Source organism: Mauremys reevesii, linkage group 10 (assembly GCF_016161935.1).
Source record: "Mauremys reevesii isolate NIE-2019 linkage group 10, ASM1616193v1, whole genome shotgun sequence".
Lineage (NCBI taxonomy): Eukaryota > Metazoa > Chordata > Testudines > Geoemydidae > Mauremys > Mauremys reevesii.
In genome coordinates, this window is record NC_052632.1 from 22454617 (window position 1) to 22480854 (window position 26238).

The following is a 26238-nucleotide window of genomic DNA, read 5'->3' on the forward strand; positions in this document are numbered from 1 at the left end:
CATGTACTCTACACACTGCTGCAAGTGTAGGCAAGGTCTTAGACATAATGACCAAAGCCCTGGTGTGCAATGGGGCTGCTCTGTGTTGCAATGGTGGAACAAAGCAACCCTAAAGCTAATGTATCCAGCCATCAGAGGAGCATCATCCCATCTCAAAGTAACAATACAACTTTAAATTGATTTCCCCAAATTTACTTCTGATAAGGTGAATATCAAAGACCAATGGCCTAAGATGTACTAAATCCAAGATCAAATGTCACCTTGAGAGACAGATATTGATATTCATCAAAATAAGAAGTTCCCATTGCCCTTCATGCAAAAGATTTTATGGCGCAGAAGACTGCATCCTTTTGATTAAATGGATGCCAATTCATTGTAGGAAATGCATCGTATTTCCCAGATATGTAGGAATAAGAACTGGAAAACAGAGGAGAGTTGTATCATCTGAAAATAATTTTTTTCACCAGAGATAATCTTACCCATAAATGTCCAAAACGCCAATAAAAGTGTGCTGCTTTCCAGAAAAATGCAAAGCTTGGTTAATTCTTTCCACAATGAAGTCAAACAGGTGAGAATAGATCTTCTTTGCCAAAGCATCCCTTGCATTAAGAGCTTGGAGTTTTGTCATAGGCTTTATTACAGTCTCTGAGGTAGTGATAATTTTTCGGTGGCACAACCATTGTGCCACTTTGTCATTGTCTAAATCCAGAAGTTCACAGAATATATTGAGATGTTTATCCTCCAGCTTTAAAGAAGAAAAATAAACATTACTAGATCTTATGAAAAGTTGTAACTAATGGATTATTACTAAGGCTAAGATTTTGTCATGGCTCCATTGAACTCAATGGGAACCCTTGCCACCAACTTCATTGGGGTTGGGATTTCAGCCTATGACTGGTGGTTTGGTTTAATTGGTTTTTAATAACACAGGCACTTCTTACACAGGCAAAACTCCTGTTGATGTCAATAGACATTTTTCTAGAGTAAGCACTTCTGAAGACGACCATTTATACAACCAGGGATGGACCAATTAAACTGCACCTCATACGGGCTGGGGACAGCATAAGAGGCGTTAACCGGTCTTATGGTTTCCCTGACCTTGGGATCACCAAGTGCTGGTGTGGTCCCATCGCACAAATCTGAATGGCCTTGAGGCTGGCCTGTTTTGCAGAGGCTGCAAACAGCCTCAAGGGGTCATTCCAGCAGCTGGGGATCAGCTGGATGCAGGGACATCTCAGCCACACACAGTTCCTTTGCTCAGCCCCTTTATGCCACGAGTGAGGAAGGGGGGGTGGCATAATCACCACCATCATGCTTCTATACCAGTTGAGGATTCTGCTAGGCAGGAGGAATCCCAAACTGGCCATAGTTTGCCTGGTTTATGGCTGCTTTATGCACCCCACACTTGAGACCAAGTCTTTTTTACACAGAGTCTTGGCAAAGAAAACTCACAAAGTAGGATGTCCCAAGACAGCCTGTAACACAGAGATAAAGGAAGGACCTGACAGGTAGCTGGGGAAGATATGAAAGGACTGGCAATGACCCACCAAATAAAAAAAACGAAATACAAGTATTCAAATATTTGAATGAGTGAATGTCTTACACTGACTGAAGATTTTTCATCACCAACAGCTGTCATCTGCACATTGCCTAAGTGTAGGATGGCCGCCAGTATTTTAAAAACATCCATCTGAAAATCCTCCTTCAGACCTTAAAAAAATCCCTATTCATTTGAAATACTCAAAGCAATAAAAACATCCATTAATAAAAAGCATGATCTAGGAATACTTGCAATACTGTATATAATTATTAGCGATTCTATAAGGACTTGGTGAAGACACTGCTGCCTGCTGTGCAGAGCTATAACTCTGCCCTCCCCATCCCCAGAGAAGTAATTAGGGACAAATCCCTGTATTCTCCTGAGTGCTGCAGGGACAGTTCAGCTTTGCCCTTCAATAGATTACAGAAGAGGGTAGGAAAACTCCTTACTCCCTTTCCTCCACTGCATGCCAGCCTGAGGCCTAGTCAGACTCTAGCTCTCAGTAATTTATACCACTAACAATGAAGACCAATTGCTAATAGCCAGTTGATGTTGCCAAGTCCCATTAAAGCAAATAGCAAAACAGCAGTGCCGCAAACAAATTCCGCAGGTAACCACTACATATACTCCCAAGTTTTTTTTCAAAACTTGTTTGTCATTGGTCATTTCAGAGCTAAGCTCACTTTGCTAAATTTATCAATATGTGTTGCCAAGTATTCTCATTTACCTAGTAGAGTGAATGTCTTCTGGGTCTCCATCATATCTGCTCTGTCATCGACTCCTTCGATAATAGTGTTGCCGCCCATTCTTGTATAATTAAATTCTTCTGCATGCCCTACAGATGAAAAGTAAAACTTATAACAATTAATGTACTTGGTAGTGGGACAGAGAGTCTTTCATCAATAAGTCAGTAGATATGAATGAAAATGGAGTGAAAGCTGTTGCCATCTGATAGTTCTTCTAAAATGAGCTCATGGTCTTAGTGTACTTCCGAAATAAACAGGAATCCACATAACAAAACCAGTACAATTGACACTAACGGCACCCCTTTTGGAAATCTAACAGAGGGTGAAGGATTGTTTGGTAGGGAGATGAACTACCATTTTATGCTTGAGGCTGGGTCCTCCAGATTGCAGTTTAAGCTCACATGGAGCTTTTACCATGTCGTTGCTCTGTGAGCAAATAAAGAAGCCTTCACTCCCCAGGACTGTCAATATGACATCATTCACAAGCATATTCACTAAATAAAGTGTTAAGAGTGTGATTTTCAAGGACCTGATCCTGCACCTCTAAAGTTACTGGAAACTTTGCCACTGACTACAGTAAGAAGGCTCAAACCCTAGGCAACTTAGAGTAGGTCTACTCTGCAATGAAAAACCTGTGGCACCAAGTCTCAGAACCTGGGTCAGCTGATTCAGGCTCACGGGGCTCGGGCTATGGGGCTAAAAATTGCAGTGCCTGGGCCCTGAGACCCGCCCCTCTCATGAAGTCGCAGGCTCTAGCCTGAGCCCAAATGTCTACACTGCAATTTTATAACCATGGAGTAGGAGGCCCATGAGCCCGAGTCAGCTGACACAGGCCAGCCGCAGTCATGTCGTGGGACTTTTATTGCGGTGTAGACATCACGCTGCACAGGTCCCACTGAAAGTCAATAAGATTTGTGCTCTAAGACACTTAGGGCTCTTGAAAATCCTACCCTCAAAATGTAACACTGCAAAGGTGAAGAATAGTTTACTTTCTTGAGACATACCCAATTTAAGATGCTTAAATTCTGGTTGCAGAGCAGAAGCACACAGCTGGTAGAATATGTGGTAATTTCGTTCATTCTCTGACTGCAAATGAAAGAAAAGAAAACCATAATACTGGAGAAAGAAAAATAAACACGGAAAACATTTGGTATTTGACTATAATTGTAGAAGAGTCAATGATTATCCAAGTGTAAATTCTATTGCAATCTAGTTTGAGTCAAACATTGTCTATGCTAAAATGGACATGCTTTTAGAATTCAGCAAGCACCTTGGCTGTGACAAAACCAAGTGCGCTTCCTCTCCAAACCCCATGTCAGTGTACAGAGTTCTTTGCCAAAACTGTTAATTTAATAATTGAGTCAGTTAAACTAACAAGGGCTGGCAAATATAGCAATGTGCCCTGCTTCCTTTGGGAGTGCTAACAAACACTATTCACGGAAAGTGGAAAGCTCTCAAAACTATTTTTAATAACCATCTGTTAGATAACAGAAGTAGAGAGGTAGCTGTTCTGAATATCTGAGAAGTTATAAACACAACTACAAGCAAGCAGTACATTTTGTTGTGTGTTTTTGTAAAAAACAAAACAAAAAAGAAACCCAACTAACCAACCACCAGATATTTTCCATGCTATTTTAGCACCATTATTTCACAATACTTATGCTCAAATAAATGTGTTACTCTCTAAGGTGCCACAAGGACTCCTCGTTGTTTTTGCTGATACAGACTAACACAGCTACCATTCTGAAACCTGTCACCTATTATGTGTTACTGAAAAACGTTTGTTTCCAATCTGCTTCTGGCTTTATCAGGGCAAATAAAAAAAATCCATCTGATCATTTAAGGTATCTAAAATTAATAAGATCTTTGATCACTTATATCTAACTTTTATTATAGGAGAAGAATTTCAATTGATTATGCCACCCTGAACAAACAACATGGCTTCCCAAAGTGGGAAGTGGAAATTTTGCTAACCAAGTTGCCAAAATCTCATTTTGGATAGAAGTTTTCTAACATTGTTGTAGCTTGGACAGTGCCTGAGTTTGTCAATCGCTCAAATTATTCAGTTTAGAGAGCAGTCTAAGTATTTAGATAGCCCATCGCCACAGTGCCTGAGAGGGTTCAAAGTATCTACTTTCATCTTCCACTTAAACCTGTCCAAATAAGTGACTTAATCTAGCCAAGTCACCAATGTGACAACTTGAAATTTGAGAATGAAGCAACACAGGTTTTGCTAGGGGAAAATAAGTTACATTACGGTTTGCTGTGCCATCTAAACTAATAGAACAAAAGGAATAATCTTAATTTCAGTTAAGTAAACCTGCAGGAAATTTTTCAAATGCCTCAGCTTCATTTCCATTATGTATTCTAATATCATGAACGTTGTTTCTTAAACAATGCAAATACAACACAGCCATGCACATTCATCCCTTCTCTCGCAAGAGTCAGCTCTAAACCACAATCTGAAATATAGAATTTCAAAATCCACACAAGTCACGTAGTAAGTTCTCATTTTTATGCCACTATTAGGAATGACTCAAAATGGCCTCTCTGGGCAATGGGGCTTAATGTAGTGCACAGAGCAGTTGATCCCCTAACTCCTCCTCCTTCTCCCTTGGCCCTGCCCCATCTTGGCCGCACAGAACAGACATATTTTTGTGGCTTGGAGAGGAAAAAAACAACAATGTGGTGATATTGGTGGGAACATAATGTCTCACTAAATTTTTTCCCCTGTGAGATCAGCGCCTTTCTGCTCTCCTCCATATGGCATAAGCAGAGAAGAAATATGCCATATATACTCATTCATAAGCCAAATATTTCTGGTAAAAAAGTGACACATCAAAGAGAGGTGGCCGGCTTATAAACCGGTCTACACCAAAATTTGATGATTTTAAACTCTATGGAATCACTGAATTGAATATCTAATACATTGTCGTTTTGTTTACCTGGAGCATCTGCAGGCATAGAGTCCCTTGGCTCCCTGTGGCCGTGGTTCGCCGTTCCCAGCCAATGGGAGCTGTGGGAAGTGGCTCCCATTGGCTGGGAACGACAAACCGCGGACACTGGGAACTGAAGGGCTTCGCGCCTGTGAACGCTCCAGGTAAACAAAAAGGCCAGGACCACTAGCAGCTTAGCCTAACAGGTCAGGAGCCAAAGTCTGCCAACCCCTGAAATATAGGGTCAGCTTATGAAAGGGTCATACAGTTTTTGCTATTTTTACTTAACCATCTTGGGGGGTCAGCTTATAAACAAACTGGCTAATGAACAAGTATATATGGTATATATATATATATATATATATATATATATAAAACATTGGTCTCCGATTCCAAACAAAGGTATACACTAAGATTAATACAAATTATGCAATACTCCACTGACCTCTTTTAGTATAATGCTAACAAAGTTAAAAGAGTTGTACAAACAGCGATTTCACTGAAGTTGGCTTTTTAAACTTTATTTCACTTACTTGAAAGACAACTCTGGATTTCTCAAGCAGGTACGTCCTCATGTTGGCTCCAATGATTTGGTGTCTCTGATCAAAACTGATTTCAGTGTACTTCCCGAACCGACTGCTATTATCGTTGCGTGTGGTTTTCGCATTGCCTACAGCCTATGAACATGGTGAACCTCTTTAATGCCCAAACAGTTTGTGTCAACGGAATCATTCATGCTGTCCAGTTTTCAAATGTGAACATTAAAGAGGAGTAACTCTCTCAAAATATGACATAGATGCATAAATGTCCAAAGTTTTATGTGCCTAATGATCAATCCGAACATCCAGAGATGGGATTTGGATGTTCTATTATGAGGCCCAAGTCTGGAAATTATGCTCAGAGTCTCTAGAAAAATAATGTAACATGCTCTACAAACTAAGCACTAAAATAAATAAGTCTTCCTTGTGGATTGGGAGTCTCAGCCTTTTTCTACCCACAACTACAAAACCATCCACTACTTTTCCTACTGTAACCATATATCCAAGAATCTTTCCTGCTGTTGCAGACAAAATAATAAAACAACCCCCATATACTGCAATATACAAGCATTTGTTTATTTTTCAAAAGTTCTTTGTGATGGGGTGTGTATGTGTGTGTGTGTGTGTGTGTGTGTGTGTGTGTGTGTCGATTTGAAAATTTACATTTCAAATATACATAAAAAGATAAAGGCAAACATTTTCAAGTTTGAATTCCAAAATATAGAACCTAAATAAAGTGGCCTGATTTTCAGAGGTGTTGAGATTCTAATCTCACTCAGAAATTAAAGAGATGTGGGTGCTCAGAACTTCCAAAAAATCAGACCTGTGATTTGGATGACTTAATATGGACTTCTATCTGCCATCACTTAGACTGAGTTCAAGACCACCTACAATTATCCATTAACACCCAGATTCCAGTCAGAAAAGAAGGAATTTCGTTTTTCAAAAAGTGGTTAAAGGAGAAGATGGTGACATGAAAAGTGTGACAGCGCAAAACTGCAATAAAACTGTAAGTATAGCCCACTGGATAGTTGTATATATTATACTCAATACCTCACATATGCAAGAAAATTAAACATATTTGTGACATGGAAAAAAGTGCACGGATATGTTGAATATTTTTGATGTAGCAGAGCATGTCACAGAACTGGGCTCTTAAAATGTATATAGTTTACTAAGAGTTACTTGAATACCTGGAATGCTCATTGACTTCTACCATAGATGCTCAGCAGCTTTCAGGATTCAGCCTTTAATGAGTATAAAGCCCCTTTACTTATACATCCTTAAATTTACCTCTGTTATTGGATTGGATGCCAGTACTTTATCCTCCACATGCGCATTGCTGTTTGACTTACTGACTGTGGCAAAGTATCTCATAGCATATCTAGCAGACACAGTTTTTCCAGCTCCTGATTCTCCACTGACTATAACAGATTGATTCCTGTTGTTTCTAAAACAGAACAATAAGAAGGAGATTTTAAATATCTTGCTAGTCTAAAAATATATATATGCATGTAGTAAATGTTATTGTGACCAGCACCACTGCCAGCTTTCATCTTCTCCTTGGTCTTTTGGCCTCTCCTGTTTTGTTTGTCCCCTGCAGGCTGTAGTCAACACAAATCACTGAGTTAGGACCACCTCTGTCCTTTTCCCGTGACAGGTATTAAGAACGGGGTGTAAGTTCCAGAAACTCTTTACCCCTCAGCACTTCTCCGCAGAGGTTACAAGGTTCTCTTCTCTTTGAGGGTGGGCTGCTTGAAATTATCCAGACAAAAGGAATCTTAGCTGCTTGGACATTTACAAAACAAAAGTCAATTAATGTAACAAAATAATAGTATTTGCCACGAGATTTTTAAATTATATTTTAGAAGAAACAACTGTTAAACAATGAAAACATATAGTACCTTGCCATTTGTTTGTAAGCCTCTTCTGCCACAGCAAATATATGTGGATCCATATCCCCCATGTTCTGCCCACTATATGCATGGATAATGGCATCCCCATATATTGGCAACTGTTTATAGGGGTTCATTGCAACCAAAATGATTCCTATGAAAAAATAAACAGTACAAAATCAGATGCATCATCCCATTGTCTACAATACCTAACAAAAGGTAAGGTATTGAAAACTAGTAACCACAACTAAATTGCTGCGTAGTAAAAGTATTCATAGCTGAACTAATCACTACACAGAGGCCTGATCACGGGATCAGTCCTTACTCATGCATAAATCACCCTGGCTTCAAGAAACTTAATTAACAGATTTCAGGAAAACATAATTCTGATCCTATTGCACTTTCAGCAGCAAAGATTTAAACTTCTTAAAATTTTAGTTTAATCATTTATCTGAAACCCTGGGTTTGTCTTTACGTACCACTATAAGTGTAGATAAGTTTTGACTCCACAAAACGAACTTTAAGATTGTGTAGAACAGCAGGTTCATGGAGATAGCTAAGTGCTGTGAGGTCATTTTCACCAACAAGTATGTCAGGATTTCGTAGAGGTGGCAAAGGTGCTGGATCAACAGGGTAATTCAATTCCTGACAATACAAATTACATGAAACGCATGTGTAAATACATATTGAACTTTTTGGCTACCTTTGTCTTAACTGTTGCATGGATGATGGATCAGTATCTGATCTTGCATTCCGTGAACACCAGTTAGCTTCCAATGACATCCATGGTCATTTTAGTGTACAAGGAATGCAAGATGGGGCCCCTCAATGTCTCATAAAAATAAAGATTTATTTCCTCTCTCTCTCGAATATATTGTACTGAAACATACCAAGTTTTTTTTACATGAAGCCTCTTCAATCAATACAGAGAATGAGAGGTTTAATTTAAACATAAAAACTCTGCAGTAGTTTAAATGCAATTTAGGGAGCATGAGTGTAGCTGGAGTGTCTTTTGCCCAGCTGTCCCAGGTGCTGGAATGGCCTATGGTCTTACAGGAAGCTGGTCTTAAATTAGCTTCTAAAGACAGTTCTAGCTTATCACAAACCTTTGACTAGGTGGGGAACATAAAGATGAGATAAAGTTACCTTTTCGTTCCCCACCAAGTCCTAAAAAATCTGGGCCCTGATCTTCAAAGCCCTCTGTGGGATTGACCCAAATAACCCAAGAAAGCCCCTGGTTCTATATGATCATGTCCTTGCATGACAGCTATGTTCTATTGGAACAATGGAACTGTTATCCTGAAGAGTGACATGTGTGTGCAGGAGAGGCAACTGGTTCATGATTGTGGAACGTGCTTCCCAAAGAGCTCAGAATAACCCAGGACCTCATTGCCCTTTGAAAAAAATGTAAACCCTCCCCCCACCCCCCACTTTTCTGACCTATATTTCCCTCAATAACTCATCTTATATCACAATTTTTAAAAAGTAGTCCTTATAAAATGAGGAAAGGAAAGAGAAACATAGTAATGTTCTTGTGTTCACATAAACAAATTTGTAAGCTGCACAGATACCAAGGTGATGGGTGCAGTAAAACAACTTACAAAGAGCTTCACTCACTCCCAGCTCTGTCTTTGCACCTCAGACAATCAGAGAAACATACAATAACTCATTCTCAGGCTAGGGAGATGTTCACGATGTATTTTGGAAAAAAGTAGTGTCACAAATTAGCAGTTCATAACAGTGTGGTTCTGCTGTACATGTACTACAAATCATACACTAAAGCAATGAGTTTACAAAAAAAAATTATGGACAAGCTCCTCAGCTAACACCATAATTGGCATAGTTCCTTTTCCCCTTGTCAGTGCAATGGGGCATACATTGACAAGCACTGGATGCTAAAATTAAGCTTTTTACATTTTTTTGGGATTGCTACTTACTGTACAGTTTTAATGACTAGAAAGTCCTAAGATTGCAAGAAAATCAAGAACATCGTACTGGCCGCAGTCAGAAACAACATACTGGACTACACAGACCAGTGATCTAATCCAGCCTCTCATTAAAAATTGAAATAACTATGTATATTTTTTTCTTACAGTTCCATCTTCTAACAGTAGGTGAAGCACATGGTCTTCTGTTCTGTAGTTCTTTGTGATTTCAGCAGACTGCCAAACTTCTTCCTTGTCAGGGATCCAAACCCTGTTGTACTACAACAGAAGAATAAGATAAGCATTAACTCTAATGCTATTTAAGGAACAGACTATCTTAAAAATACATTTTCCAGATTTTTTTTTTAATGTGATCTAACAGTTAAAATACAGGACTTGGAGGCAGGACTCCTAGGTTCTATTCCTGGTTCCACTAAGGACTTACTGCGTTACCATGGGAAAATGCCTTGTGCTTCAATTGTATTTGTAAAAGAGATATACAGTGTAACCTCAATTATCCAAAGATCTCAGAAGTGCTGGCTCAACAGAGTTTCAAGTTAGGCAGGAAGCAGAGCACTCTCAATTAAGGACACTGAAAAGAGAGTAAAATCATGCTTACTGCAGAAGCTCTAATTCTAAGGAAGATGCACAAGTATCTCTGCTATAAGTATGTAAGTATTACACAAGTCCAGGAGTCTTATTCTGTACGATTAACATGATCACTTCCTTAAAACCACGTAAGGGGAGATTCAACTTAGGAAACATTTTGCAAAAGAAAATACCTACACCGTTACTTTTCTTTTTATATGATTAAAGAACAAACTCCACAGAATAATCGCTCAGGTCCCTGAAGACAGACTTCAAAGCTTGCTGGATGGTTTCCCTATTTACAGCCAGCCAGCTAGCTCAGCAGGAATTTTCACACTTTAGGGATTTTAGCTCAGCCCCAGAGTTAAAGCATTCTGCCCTAAAAGCACCTTACGCTTGATGTGAGCTGTTGAACTGGATGTCTTTATACGTTTAAAGAACTGAACAAAATTCTTTGTAGAAGAGTTGTGAAACAATGTTTATTGAAGCGTTCTGAGCTCCTCAAAAGTAATACTGCTACTTGGGTGCAAAGTATTAACAACTTGCTGTGATACCTGTATATCTTAAATATGCTTTAGTCATGAGACTAAGGGCTAAGCAGTGCAGATGTTCCTGTAGAAACACTCACTTAAAAGTATAAAACTTAAGTTATATAACAAAAGTGGAAGGAGTGTGTCCAGTTACCATCAATATAGGGTATACACTCTCTCTCTCTAAACTACTGTATTTATTAGAGAATTTCATTTAGAACCAATGCCGTTCTACATTTTTAATAAATTTCCACTGCCACTTTAAATAATTATCAAAGACATGATTATCTCTGTTGTTTATACTGGAGTTTGCTCTGGCACAGACCATCTGTTCTTCCTACTGTGAAGTCATAATGCTTTGTTTATGACATCATAGTCATCTCCATAGTAACAGACTGGTGTTAACCACAACAGCATTATGACTTCACTGAAAGAACAAGCAAAACTAGCAACAGACTAAGGTGGGAAAATTCTTATCTGAAGTGCACATCTCTTTGACAGCAACCAGGGAACAGAAATTATGTAGGAGAAGTCCTTTTGTACAAATGATCTCTGTACAAATTTGCTTCTGTGTGACTCTCTCTTTACAGCACTACTGCCTTCCTCTGCTGATTCATTTAAACTAAGAGGCATTCTGTTACCTGATTACTGCCACTAAATCGCATGTGTGAAACCAGACAAGAGTTGAAACTAACCACTGACAAAACAATCAAATCTCTACTGCTATTCTGTGAGTGACATAAGAAATACAGTATCATGATAGTAATCTACACTTCCATGTCTTCTAGTCAAGGATCCTGAAGCACTTTACAAACACGAAACACTAAAAGAATGAAGCCTCAAAATATGTACATAGGATAGGGATCATTGTGTCCATTTCACAGATGGGATAACTGAGGCACAGAAAGGTTAAGTAACTGCCTAAGATCTCTCAAAAGGTAAGTGGCAGTGGCAAAAATAGGATCTTGGGGCCCTATTTTCCTGCCACAGGATAAAACTCCCATCGAAGTCAATGGAAGCTCCTATATTTATGTCCTGCAGCAGACTGGTCTCCGGTTTCCTAGTGCTGTGCTTTTGCCTTTAAAGACCACCCATCCTCCTCGCCACATTAAAAAAGAGAAATAATATCAGGATAACCCTTTATTTTAATAGGCCACCATAGATGACTATCAGACTTCACTAGTGGAAACCAATGCAAAGGTTGAAAAATCAATACTACTGAATGAATTAGAATAAGGAACAGCACTGATTAACGGCTTTGATATTCTGAATGAAGACTAGCTGTTCTAGTGCAGGGGAAAATGCAATTTACCCAGACTAATGATATTATCAACATGAAATCCTGAACAATTACCGACTATAAAAAAAAAACAACAGGGTTCTTGCTATAATTTTCTGAACCAAACAAGCAACTTATTAGTGAAGCATAACAAAAAGGACATGCCAAAGTTTGAAATGCTAATTACATTTGAAATCATTCATTCCTAATTGCTAAACTTTCCTTTTCAAACTTTTGTATTCAGTAATTGAGCACTGACTATATTTTACCCATTACAGAAAAAATCCTATAGCAAAGAGAGCTTTAAAGATCGGCTTTACAGTTTCATATATTAGAATTCAGATCTTGCACCTTAATGGAGTACTCATGTAATGGAACTTTTTTTTTGCACTTTAGAAACTTGCTCGTTATAACATTGAGAACACAGTACGATTTTGTATGTGTAATACTTCCTACAAGTATTATTGTGCATAACAAGATAGGATGCATTCATATTATGCATCAGACTAACATTCCAGAAATGATTAATAGATTCATAGACTCCAAGGCCAGAAGGGACCATTGTGATGATCTAGTCTGACCACCTGTATAACACAAGATCTAGAACCTCCCCAAAACAATTCCTAGAGTAGATCTTTAGAAAAACATCCAAATTTTATTTTCAAATTGCCAGTGACGGAAAATCCACCACAACCCTCGTTAAATTGTTCCAATGGTTAATTTTCAGTTAAAATTTATCCCTTATTTTCAGTCTGAATTTGTCTAGCTTCAGCCTCCAGCCAGTGGCTTGCATTATACCTTTGTCTGCTAGTTTGAAGAACTCATTAACAAATATTTGTTCTCCATGTAGGTAGACTGTACTCAAGCCACCCCTTAACTTCTTCTTTGTTAAGATAAACAGATTGAGCTCCTTGAGCCTATCACTATAAGACATGTTTTCTAATCCTTTAATCATTCTCATGGCTCTTCTCTGAATCCTCTCCAGTTTATCAATATCCTTCTTTTTTCAGTTGCCTTCACTTCCCCGCTAAAGCAGGCCAGTTTTTAAAACCACTAATACAGACTTCTTCCTCAATTGTGAGATTGTGGCATTTTGGGCATCCAGAAAAGTGTTCTTAAACAATTCCCAATCATCACTCACATATTTTTGGTTAAATTCTTCCTCCCAGCTGATTTGGCTCATAATTGTTTTCAACTTTGCAAAAATGGCCCTTTAAAGAACCAAATTTTTATTTATTTATTTATATATATATAAATAAAACTGATCTGGATTTTAATCTATTTGCACATTATAAATGTTATCAAGTCATGATCACTTGTAGCACAGCTACCACTAATTTTTAGTTCTGTGATCAGTACCTCTTTATTTGTCAATATGATATGGACACCAAAACAGTAGCAATGATTTTGAAATTCTCAGCTCTAGCACTTATAGCAAAAACACACTCTTCAAAATGAAATAATACCACAGCTGACAATCTTGTTAATATCCACTGTCAGGGTTTACTTCCAGAAAATGTCAGGCCTTCCCCGTCCCCCAATGGTCTCTTCTACCATCCCTATCCTGAAAGACCCCTCTCTGCCACATCCCCTTAATATAACAGTAAATAAAAATAAAAAATAAAACCATAACAAATAATGGGTGTTCTGTTAAAAAATATGCTGAAATCACTTTCATTTTGTGGTGCAGATTAAGACCATTTGTTGTTTTTCCTTACCTTTCTTTCTTAAAATCTTGAGGCAGGGTTTCTAAATCTTTTTCTATACATCTTAATAGAGAGTTTTATTCTTCCAATTTGTTATGACATAACATCGCTATGACGACTGCTGCAACTGCTTACGTGGAAAAGCAACATTAATAAAGTATTTAGGCTGGTATTTGAAAAGGTGTCTAAGGGAGTTAGGACCCCAATTCCCACAATTTTAGTGGGATCTAGATCCTAACTCCTTTAGGCTCACTGGAAAATCCCAGCCATAATGCACATTTCTGTGTCTTTAATAAGTATTTTTTCTTTTGAGAAAAGAAAAAAAAAAAAGGACAGAAAACATCACTGTCAACCTTTGTTCTTCATCTTCCCTCGGACTTGCTCTGCTTCATCCCCTGTGCCTCTTTGGACAGAATATCCAGAAGAGAAACATGTGCGCAGAAACAATCATCATCATATTATTTTTTGTTCTTGTTTTTTAAACAGTTGTTCACAGAGACTCTGAAGTGAAATTCTGGCCTCGTTGAAGTCATCGACAAAACTCGCATTGACTTTAACAGAACCAAGACTTCACCCAGATACTTTTTTCCTTCTGCTACTCTGGATATACAGGTCTGTCGCATCTTACGCGCATTTAACATGCACAACTTCAGCTTTACGTGGTCGGCAAAAAAGAGAAAAATAACAATTTTAATACTGTACCTGTAGTGTGGGCGATTCTACCTGCCATTACACTCAATGTAATTTTGACTACATGCGATTTTCGCTTTACGCGCTGACTGCAGAACGTAACCCCAGCGTAAGATGCGACAGACCTGTAGTGCTCAGCTGCCTCGTTCCCACTTCCTCATGCCATTTGTCTCCTACTATCAGTGGGTTCAAGTCCCTGTTTTCTCTCCTCCTCTTCTGTAGCAGTGACCCCCTAGGAGAGCCACGTAAGCTAACTCCTTATTTCCAAGCTGCTTTAGAGACATCCGAGCTTTCAAAAGACCACTAACGGGAATACTCTCTAAAATGTGACCCACAAAGGATTTTAGAACAATGGTTTTGTACCATTTTTGCTTCTATGTGATATATAAAAACATGTCTGAATTCTCCCCTTTTTCAAGTAATCTTTCAAGGACTCAGGAATAGCTGGTATGAGACCATAGGTGGTGCAGGCACTTCTTTGAAGGCACTAGCTTGTTCTCCAGAATCACAATTTTAATTAAAAAAAAAAAAAAAAAGGTAAGCGTCTAGCTTTTATGCTGCCAAAGAAAACCTCAATTATGTGAACTGAGTGTAAACGAAGCAGAAGTAAGTCTGCAGAGAACCTGGAAAAATAGTTCTGTGAGGTGCCCCATTCATCTCAGTGAAGTGTTATCTCAGATGCCCAGGGATTATCATTTGAGAGAGAGAGAGGGTCACATGAATGCCACAAATGAGATGGTGTTTGGGAGATACCACTACTTACTTCTTTTCCTCTAATCAGGTGGTGTCCCAGGAGCCTACCAGAACTATGGACATATTCAATCCCTCTCAAAGGGAAGCAAGCTCAAGGAGCCTCATGGAACCTACCATATTTTGAATATCTGCATAATCTCATGAGTAGCATCTTATTTTGGTGACTTGCATGGTCAGAGTTTATTTTGGGGGTGAAGCTCAGAAAAATACCACCACCTTTTGCCCCTGCATCTGACCCCTGGCAACCATCATCAAGAAACTTGATGGTACCACACACATGATTCAGTGAACACCTTTCACATTTCCAATGCCCTTCATGAGTCCGTTTGGTGATGCCCACAAAATAAGGAACATTTTGCATATTATTAAGATATGCAAAGTCACAGAAGTCTTTCATGAACTACAATCCACAGTAGTGAAATTATTTTTGCCTAAGCAATCAAAGATAACCCCAAAATCAAATTACTGATATATTTTATACCCAAATAAAAGGTGTTGTTTAATAAGATATACAAAGAAGAAATGTTAACTATTTCCTTATCTTGAAATACCAGGCTAGACTTTCACTTTTATCATTGCCACATATGTTAATTTCATGGGTATTTAAGATACTGTATACATATTTACATATGCTAAAATAGAGCATTTCAATAAGTATTATTCTAACCAGACCAACAGTATTATAATCAAACTGCCTAGCCTAGATTAGTTTCTCACATATGCTCATGCTCAAACTATGCTTATGTAAAGAACAAAAAAAAGCATGTGACCAAAGTATTCTTCAGAAAGTGTCCCAGCAGTTCCAGGTGCCTCCATTGGTAAATGTAACCAGCCAGCTTAAGGTCAGTTTAATTGAACCCTACCTTACAAGTAAACACAGAGAGTTTACTTATTCTCCTTTAAAGTTACACCCAGTCTTCCCCCACCTGCATGACACTATGCTGGATTCAAGAATAGATTGTGTTCTTTTAGCTTCTCAAAAAGAATTTTAGCCACTTGGAAAGAGTTACTTATGTGCAAGTAATAAGATGAATGATTATAGTCAGTCCAGACATCTAGAGTTAAACTTGTAATGATATTATGTATTATGGCAGAACAGAGATATTTGATAACATGGTGTTTACCTTAGTTATTTAAAGAAAAAAGTTAAACAGACAAATTATTTACCATGACATTATAGTGACTGGGGAAAAAACAGGAAGTAAATTATACAAACAAAAAAATCAGTTTACATTTTGAAGAATAAATTTCCTCTTTAGCTTCATGAATGACCAATTATATTCAAAGTTTACCAAAGGTGAGAGCTGATATTCTGTAATTCAAGGTGCTTATTTCAGAATTGAGTGAATGACTAGTTTAGTTGGGACTTCTGCATAAATAATGCCTCGTACTCCCCCAAATACAATATCAAAAGTTTCAAATAAAAGTACTCTTCCATGATACCCACTTAGGGATTTTAAAGCCTACTTCAATTCACATCTATGATATCTGATGCATGAGAGAACTTTTAAAAATAATCTGAGGAACAAACTGCATACCCGTGGAATGAATTGCATTAACTTGCACAAACAAATTAAAACATACACAACTACATATGAGTATCTCTGGCCAGTCTTTAACCTAAAGATGCCCTTCCCATAGTAAGCAATAATAAATCCATAATTCTTCTTCTATTCTATATTGAAGCAAGAAGAGATGAAATATTGTTCAGAAACTTAACATTTTTATGTAATTTGAAAAAGAAAAGTTAATTGAATTCCTGTGTGTCCTATATAGCTGTATACTGATATTACCTATATCTTGCTCCTTAGATGCTGATTGTATTTTGTCTCATTAGTCATGTTAAAATTTTCTGTACATGTCTGGCTGTCTCACTTTTTGCTATATAACTATATGTTCATAGTCAGAATACCAATTCTATATAATATTTTTAAAAAACAAATGCAAGTACGATCATTTTGTACAACTTTGCCAGATTGTGTCTTGGTCTTGGATATAACTAAAGACTAACACAATGTGTTTTAGGTATGTCTAAAGAGGCACTACTTCTACCAGTTCAATATACTGAACCACATCAGTGGGTGAGGAGAGTGAGAGATTGATATAATATTCTAAGTTAAAACTTCCATGGGTTTCCTACTGCATCTTGTCTTATCTATGGCTGTGGTCTTATTTTACATATACTTATGCACATGCTTTACTAAATGGACTACTCACGTGCTTAAAGTTAAGCATGTACTTAAGCATTTGTAGGAGTGGGTTTTATGGATATGTTTTAGATTAAGATTTCTTTCTTTAGGTCTTTTTATAGCGCCGACTGCGTATTCAGAGCTGAATAATATAAAAATGGGTCACCAAATATTAAGTCTTATTTATTCTTTTCTGACTTCAACAATGTAACAAGTAAATAAACATGGATGTAAAAATGTCCTCAGCTACTGATATAGCCATCCATGGCTCATGCACTGGTAGCCAGGAAGCTGCACCCAAGCATTCCTCCGTACAAGGGGAATCCCTCACAAAACGGGATCCCCTGGATTTCTGTTCTACTTTCTGTCTCCAGGGCAAAGCAAACTCACTGGACTTGAGAACTGGTCCCACAGTATGCAAACTGTAAAGTGATCATAATGGTAATAAACACTTAGCACTTGATCTAAAGGTGGATAATGCTTATGGACCGGGAAAGGGAGGAGGCACAGGGAAGTGGAGTGACTTGCCTAACCTCACTTCAGTGTCAGGAACTGGGAACAGAAGCCTGGTCTCATGATTCACAACAGCATTTCACTTCTGTTTCATTATTATTGCCTAGCTGAAGCTCTATACAATTGTGTAAATGTTTGGTTTATTTATTAAAGCAATTCGGCAGGCAATCAGACTTGAAGAATCATCCAGGCAGGATAATCAGCTCCTTTCTAAGTGATAGTGTTCTTATTTTAGTTTAATAAATAACCTATAGATATAACAGAAACCTGCATTTTACTAGCCCTGTTCAGTCCCAGGATAGTGGTAAATCATAGCTACTTATTAAAACCAGTCTCTTGGGTGAAAATCATGATTGGAAAAACCATGATATTTTCCTATAAACATTTTTTTAGATCTCAACAGCCTACCATAAATTCAGCCTCTCACAATATCTGGCGCTTGTCTGAATGCCCCAGTTCCTGGAGTCCTGTGATTATGTGGGAAGCCTCGCTTTCATTTAGAAGAGTGAGGGGGCAGGGAAGAAATTCTGGCTCCGCTGAAGTCAATGGGAAAACTCCCATGGACTTCAAAAGGGCCAGGATTTCCCCCTACTTTTCCAGCTGTCATGGTTGCAGAGAAAAGGTAACAGCTGTGAAGCCTAGAGGACAAACACCAGGAGGCAGATCCAAAGCCCCGAAAGGTGTGTGTGTGGGGGGGGTTTAATCTTATGGGTTTGGGGGGCTGGGCTCCCGGGTTCTGAGCGACGCGGGTCGGCAAGGCTGTGCATTTACTCTCCAGTCCCATACTCCGGAGGCAAAGTATATCCCGAGCCAAGGAGCCTCTGGTGCTGCCCCGGGGCCAGGCACATCCGGCTCGCCCTGCCCACCAAAAACTTTCTTCCTCCGTCCATTCCCAGAGCGGCAGGTGCCCCTGCCCTGAGCGCGGCGGCATCTCCCTCCCCCGGCCCGCTGGGACTGGGCGGCGGGGGCAGCAGGACCCCGGCCGGACAAGGGCCCCCGCAGCCCCACTCGCCTCACATCCGCCCGGCTCACCTGCGTGTAGAGCTCGGCCAGCGCCATGGGGCCGCTGCTCCGCGCCTCGGGGAAGGAGCCGGGCTCGCTCCACAGCCGGCAGCTCCCGGGCGGCCCGCAGCGCCGCGCCAGGTGTGTCCCGCTCCGGCCCCTCCCGAGCGGGGTGGAGCCCAGCTGACACCGGACCTGCCGCCAGGGGCCTTCACCCCGCGGACAGAGACCAATCCGGCTTCACACACCCCCGTCAGATACCCTCCCAGGGACCTTCACCCTCCATCGGACAGAGACCAATCCGGCTTCACCCCTGACCCCTCCCAGGGGCCTTCACACCCCCCCCCCTCCGGACAGAGACCAATCCGGCTTCACACACGTCCCCGTCCCGTGCTCCCCCCTCCCCCATCGGCGACGTGCCTCCAGCAGGGCCAGAGGCTGAGTGTGCAACACAGCTGCGTCTTCGAGCCTCGAAGCCGTGTGCGAACATTGTTGACCTCGCTTATGCTGACCTCCAGAGTCCCATGCTTTAGCTCAAACGGTGGGTAAACATGGTGGCCCTAACCTTGGCTGGAAAACCAGCAGCCAGAGCCTGTCCACACAGCTGCTCCCACGATGTTGTTCGAGCAGGATGTTGCCCACTCGTGCCTGATCAAACACAGCTGTAGCTAAGGCCCTGTCTACTCTGCTGTGCTGAAATTGAGGCAAATTCTCAGGCTGTGGCCAAGCACCAACGTATCCTGCACTGGTGTGTGCCCCAAAGCCAGACAAGGAAAGCAGCAATTTGCCCCAGTAGCTCATCCTACAGTCCAGCAACGGGAACAAATAGTGGCTTTTTCTATCAGTACTAAGGGGTGCGCTGGTGCAGCTATAGCAGTGGCTGTAATTGGGGCAAATCCCCAGGCTAGGCATAGCCTAAGCTGGGTCTGTATTTAACAGGGCTACAGATTGCAGGATTTCCCTAGAGGAGGAGAGCAGACTCCTCCCTGAATTTTTTTTAAGACACTCCAGCTGTATTAAAGAAGCTCTGAATATGTCATTTTCCAAGCTATTAGCTTGGAAATTAGAGACTTTATAAACATTCTCCATCATGGTGTTAGCTGGTTCTTTACAGCTACTAACGTGTACAGTCCACTCAAAGGAGGCTGGCTCAGTCTGCCATAGCTATAGGCAAAGGGCTCTGGTCTGAGAGTCTGGTAACTGGGGAATTTCCTTTTTTGTTTGTTGGCAATGAAATGGTGTATTAACCCACCCTTGGTATATAGAATCCAGTGCCCTTAATTTGGATTTAAAACATTTATCAATGACTACATTTTGTGCTCAAGCCAAATGGTTGAAGGGGGAAGATTTTCTGAAGCACAAATGACCATTGGATACTTATCTCTCTTCAGTGGTATTGAAAATCTCCCTCAAAATGAAGAAACATAACATATACTTCTCTCTAGTGTTAAAAATAAATAGAATTAGTAAATGTAGCTGTTGTCTGTAGTTGGTACAGTAACTTATCCCCCTGATTTTTATAATTATTGTACACAGATACAGTAGTCTTGTACCTCAAAAAATACCTATTGGAACAAGTGGAACAGTTAATCTTGGGTAAATCTTTATTAGTAAAAAAAATAAAGTTCTAGATTTACTGAAGGTGCCCAGATGACCAAGGGAAACCATTCCTACGTAAATAAGCAATAACAATAGAAATTTTGTTAATTGCATTCTTTATAAAATTCCATTTGGGTTTTTCCTTACATTTTATTAAACCAACAAGGGAATTGAATATACAAAAGCCCAAATTGAGATACAGTATTAAGGTTCTGACAAATTAACAAAAGCTCAGAATATAGCTAACTATAATGGTGTTGGTGTGATCCAGGTGCCAACTGGCAGATGGCATAAACGGTGTAAAGGGGGTTTAGAGGGATCCCGTGGGGGTGGTATATGCATAATAATTTATCAAAGGGTGGCACGTCTCTACCACAAGCCAGTAACTTACTGGTCATCACAGTCTTTGCAAAATATATGTGTGGATGGTATTTAAGGAGTTATGTATCTATACTGAAAACTATGGTTTTAAGGTATATACATTAAGACAGGTGACTAGAAGGTGATAGATTCTGTTTAGATGGGGGAAATGTAGCGATTCAGGACTCACCCCTGCAGCATCTCCTGATGGAGGTCTGGGAATTGGCTCGCTTTCCAGCTCCAGAGCACCCTCTACAGGCTGGTATCATCCCCACTCTCTAGCCCCCCCATGTCCCTCCCAGACCCCGGTGCCCCTTTATCTGGGGGTTCTGCCCCAGCAGTATCCCCGCAGTCTCTGGGTCTCTCCTCCCCTCCCCTCCCCAGGGAGCCCTCAACCCCCTAATCCCACCTTGCCTCAGTACCTACTGCCGGTCATAATTTAGCCCCCGGTCACTAGGGCAGAATGAAGCCTGTAATTGCCACTCATCATTGGCAAGGGGTATGTGGGGGGTAGGACCTGCTGCCACTGCCTAGCCCCGGGCTGCCCCTTTGCAACCCCAGTACCTGGTTTAGGCCCCACACAAGGCCTTGCAGCATGGGGGGGGGGTTGTTGGGCTGGAGCTCCCCAGCCCCTCTTGCCTTTCCCCCAGCATTACCCTACCTCAGGTCCCTGCTCATCTCCCAGGCAGCTAGATCCTTCCCTCTCAAAAGCTAGAGAGGGAGTCTCCTAAGCTCTAGGCTCACTGGCCTTTTATAGGACCAGCTACAACCGGACTGGGGCGTGACCCCAGCTGTGGCTACCTTCCCCATCAGCCTACCCGCTTCTCACAGCCCCAGCCCTCCCGCAGGGCTGGCTTGGACCCTTTCCAGGCCGGAGCAGGTGACCACCCCGCTACAGGGAAGTAAATGCTTCTTTCTGTAGCTGGTCATTGTGTGGCTCACAATGGAAGTCTATCTGCATATGAGGCCACCAACTAACCAAGGTTACAAAATTGACACGAGATTGCAAATATCTATAGAAAGAAACATACAGCAGGAGGGGACCTGGTTTATGAATAAAGATCAAACTATTTTGATGTATCTGGGATTTCAAGGAGAGACATACTATTCTTCACTTCAGAGACAAGCTTATTTTGTGAAAAAGGGATCACAGCCTACCTGGCTGAGAAATGCTGAGGAGCATTGTGAGACATGACCGTAATTAGTTAAGTGAGTATGTTCTAGAACAGGGATCGGCAACCTTTGGCACACGGCCTGCCAGAGTAAGCACCCTGGTGGGCCAGGCCGGTTTGTTTACCTGCTGCGTCCGCAGGTTTGGGTGATTGCGGCTCCCACTGGCTGCGGTTCGCTGCTCCAGGCCAATGGAAGCTGCGTGGCCAGTGGAAGCCATGATTGGCCGAACCTGCGGACGCAGCAGGTAAACAAACTGGCCCAGCCGGCCAGGGTGCTTACCCTGGTGAGCCACGTGCCAAAGGTTGCTGATCCCTGTTCCAGAATGCGTATTATGATTTTATTTTACATGCAACCATTTGTTTCCAATACTTTGACTTGCTACTTCTCGTATCTCTCCCCAGTGCCCCTCTGCGTCAGGGTTCTGCCCCAGCAGTAACCCACAATCTTGGTCTTCCCCACCCAGGGGAACCCCCAACCCTCTATCCCCATCTTGCCTCAGTGGCTACTGCCAGTCACCATCCAGCCCCTGCTCACTGGGGCAGACTACAGCAGGGTTTCTCAAACAGGGGTCGCCGCTTGTGTAGGGAAAGCCCTTGGCGGGCTGGGCCGGTGTGTTTACCTGCCGCGTCTGCAGGTCCAGCCGATCACAGCTCTGGGCCAATGGGAGCTGCTGGAAGTGGCGGCCAGTACGTCCCTCGGCCCACGCTGCTTCCAGCAGCTCCCATTGGCCCGGAGCCGCGATCGGCCGGACCTGCGGACGCGGCAGGTAAACACACCGGCCCAGCCTGCCAGGCGCTGTCCCTACACAAGCGGTGACCCCTGTTTTGAGAAACCCTGGACTACAGTCTGTAAACCACTCATCATCAAAAAGCGGGGTTAGGACCTGCAGCTTTTACCTATTCCTGGGCTGCCCCTCTGCAGCCCTAGCACCCTTTTTGTGGGCCCTTAACTCAGCCTGTGGCTTAGCTAGGCTGGAGCTCCCCAGCTCCCTCTGCCCTTCCTCAGCACTGCTCCACCCTAGGTACCCTCCTCAGCTTCCCAGGCAGCCAGGTCCTTCTTTCTCTAAGGAGCTAGAGAGAATGTCTCCTTGGCCTTCTGCCCTCTTATAAGGGCCAGCTGGGCCCTGATTGCACTGGGGCAATCCCAATCAGCCCAGCCTTTCCCCTGCCACAGCCCTCTCCCAGGGTTGTTTTAAGCCCTTCAGGGCAGGAGCGGGGTGACTAACCCGCTACATTGTTAAATAAACTTTTACTTGTTTTCACTCTAAACATATCTAAGTGGCGTGTGTTAAGCAGAGTGATGATCCTGAGGTGAAAGTGATAAGCTGCTGTGTACTGGTTCTTTGGGAGCAGCAGGTTCTGTGAATTCAGTGTCCATCCAGTAGACCAGGGGCTGGTCAGTCCAGGGGGACACTAGAAGGGCTTGAGGGTTGGAGTGAGCCTATCACTAACCTGTATAGATAGAGCTGGGCCTGCATAGGCCTGGAGGGGAATGCTTGTGTTGCCCATGGCTGGTGGGGTTGGGGAGCTGACCCATGCCAGGCACCGACCAACAAGGCTTCCTCACACTAAGGACAGGTGGCAGGGCGTCCTCACCGCCCTGGGTATCCCCAGGGGTGTCACAGTTGGTCAGATACACTAAGTTCTTTATGATATTAAGATAAAGTTCCACTAAAAACACCATCTGGTTTTAGAGCTTCCAGGGCACAGAAGTCTGTGTTTTTGTTTAATTCACAACCTTAATTTTCTGTTCATTAATATAATTTGTTTTCCGTGCACTTTGAAATAGTAGCATGTTAACCTACTGACGGAATTGCTTTCTGTACAACAAAAGACACACACAGATGTATTTATAGAAAAAGATTGTCAGTATGCACGTATGACACCCTGGACCTGAACCAACTGCCCTTTCAAGTCAATAGAAAGGCTCCTGGTGGCTTCCATGGGGTTGGATTGGGCCTCATTTGAATATATCTGTTGTTTAGATATTCACAAAAAAAACAAAATGAACTGCTGTAGAGTTTTTTATTTGGACATTTTTCAGTGACAGCTAATAGGATACAGTGTTTATGGTGCACACGTTTACTAAATACAACATCAGACACTACAACATTTCAAAGCATATGTCATTCTGAATTGGTTTGGTTTTCATCCATGTACTGTGGTGGTACAGAGTGAAAACCTGTTTAAAGGCTTTTATTTATCAGATGAATTATCAGCATCTTAAAAAAACAAAAGTCATTCTCTCAGAATTCTTGTATGATATTTTGAAATGTGTTCAGTTTTAAATCCTAAATGATATAGACCTTCAGCTTTCAAATGCTGGTGTTTCCAGGTATGGAACAACTGTTAACGGATTAAAAAAAATCAACATTTCAAAGATGAAGTATAGCATATCTTTCTATTCTGATCAAGTAGACTAGATTAATCACATTTAATAAAGCAAAATTCTTTAAGCACTTTCAAGTTCCATCTCGGATTAAAGCCTGGGTAGCAATTGGTTAAAACTTGGATAGAAGATTATGTTGCAAAAGGCAGAACAAAATAATGGCTGGACTAAAAATATACCAAACTCAATGAGGTAATTATTGTGTGACATCTTCAGAATGGTTATATATGTCAAAAGGGACATTGACAAATTAATAATTTCCTGCATCCAACAGAATCTACTATATCAATAGATAATAAATTAAAATATAAAAGTTACGTCCACATTAAAAGAGCATAACCATGATCCAAAGGAAAAAATATAAGTTTTTAAAAGATGTTTATATTTGTTTCCATGGTTATCTAAAGAGACCTTAAACCTAAGGTGAAAAATATTTTATATCATAAATCAACACTAAAATTCTTTTTTTGAAAAGTGCATGTAAAATACTGTTATGTAAAATTTTAGATGATTTACCAAGTACACATCTATTTCAACTTAGAAATATTTTCCTTTAAAACATGTCAAGCAGCATACACTTTTAATGTGATATAAATGTAACACTACTCAAACCACTGAGTTTAAGGATAATACCTATAAACAACTTACTACTACTTTGTTAAGGAAACAAGACACAGTAAGGCTTTATACAGGTAAACAAATTTAAAAAACAAAAATACATTTTAACATAAATTTTCATAACTATGTGTTTAAGTAGTAGATATATTTCCTGATTTACAGTATAAATATACTGTTGTGCCAATTTTATTTAAACAGGAGGGGAAAAGTTTGTCTTTTTCTAAATGTTTTCACCTATTTCCTGCTCTTATGCTATTACTGGATACCAGGGCTTTTTCATGACATATTAACAAGTGCAGTACTTCCTGAAACTTTGAAAGATTAGTACACTCCACCATATTATATGATACTGTGTTTGGAGCCAGCTTATATGATCCTTGGCCTCAGAGATAAAATAACAAACATATTTGAATGAAGTGCTTTTGGTTTACTTTGCATATGAAAATAATTTAAATAATTTAACAAAGATCATCCAAATTAAAGATGCAATTCTTACTTGTAGGTACCTGAACATATCAGTAGTGAGCTATCAAACACAAAAAACGGGCACACACTTCTGAAAATAAAAAGGCATAAGCATTTCAAAATGGTACTGACAAAGATCAAGCTTTCTTTATTATACATTTTATCAGTCACCATATATAAGGTGCATGTATATATCTCAAATAAAACATAACTGAAATGTATTGGTCTGCTCAGCTGATAGAAAAATTATTCTGTAGGTTCGCAGGCTGATTAGTACCAGAACATTCTAAAAGTATACCTATAGAATATTTTTCTGTTCTTTTAAAGAAATAAATGTTCATGCTAAGTTGCTAAATTTGCATGATACATTAAAATATTGCACACTGCAATTTAGTAATGTGCAATTTTTTCATATGTATATTTGAACCATACATCACTGACCATGTTTTAAAATTCAGAAACAGAGTGTTTGACCAAGGCCTCTAACTTAATTGTTGTACATTTTGAAATATAAATTCCACACTGGAGCAGATCTGAGGCGTGAAAGAGGGAATATTCTTTCTGATTGGAAGTGCAGAGGCCAAAACAACTATAATTTCTCATTGTGCAGTCTGGATCTTACAGAACACTTTATAGATTTTTTTAAAAACTATTTTTCTAGCATGAAGTAACCCTTTTGTTAAATAGGTTCATTGAACTACATGGATAGATTCACAAACTGCACAATTTTAAATACTCCCTTCCCAGTCAATGTTTGTTGTATGTTTCCAGAAGCCAATGTATAGACTAATAAAGGTATTGGAC

General features: G+C 40.5%; 1 protein-coding gene across 2 annotated transcripts in view; it reads right to left on the reverse strand.

The window, feature by feature from the left end:
• MYO5C (myosin VC) overlaps window positions 1-19075 on the reverse strand; it is a 55448-nt gene extending 36373 nt beyond the window's left edge. For both annotated transcript variants that reach the window (XM_039492801.1, XM_039492802.1), the window contains exons 1-10: window positions 18862-19075; window positions 9750-9860; window positions 8136-8301; window positions 7666-7810; window positions 7055-7211; window positions 5756-5899; window positions 3291-3372; window positions 2268-2375; window positions 1604-1710; window positions 480-745 (exon numbers count right to left, since the gene is read on the reverse strand). In XM_039492801.1, coding sequence (XP_039348735.1) covers window positions 480-745; window positions 1604-1710; window positions 2268-2375; window positions 3291-3372; window positions 5756-5899; window positions 7055-7211; window positions 7666-7810; window positions 8136-8301; window positions 9750-9860; window positions 18862-18888 — 1313 coding nt within the window. In that variant the 5' untranslated portion in view covers window positions 18889-19075. The remainder of the gene's footprint in view (window positions 1-479; window positions 746-1603; window positions 1711-2267; window positions 2376-3290; window positions 3373-5755; window positions 5900-7054; window positions 7212-7665; window positions 7811-8135; window positions 8302-9749; window positions 9861-18861) is intronic.
• Window positions 19076-26238: the final 7163 nt, after the last annotated feature.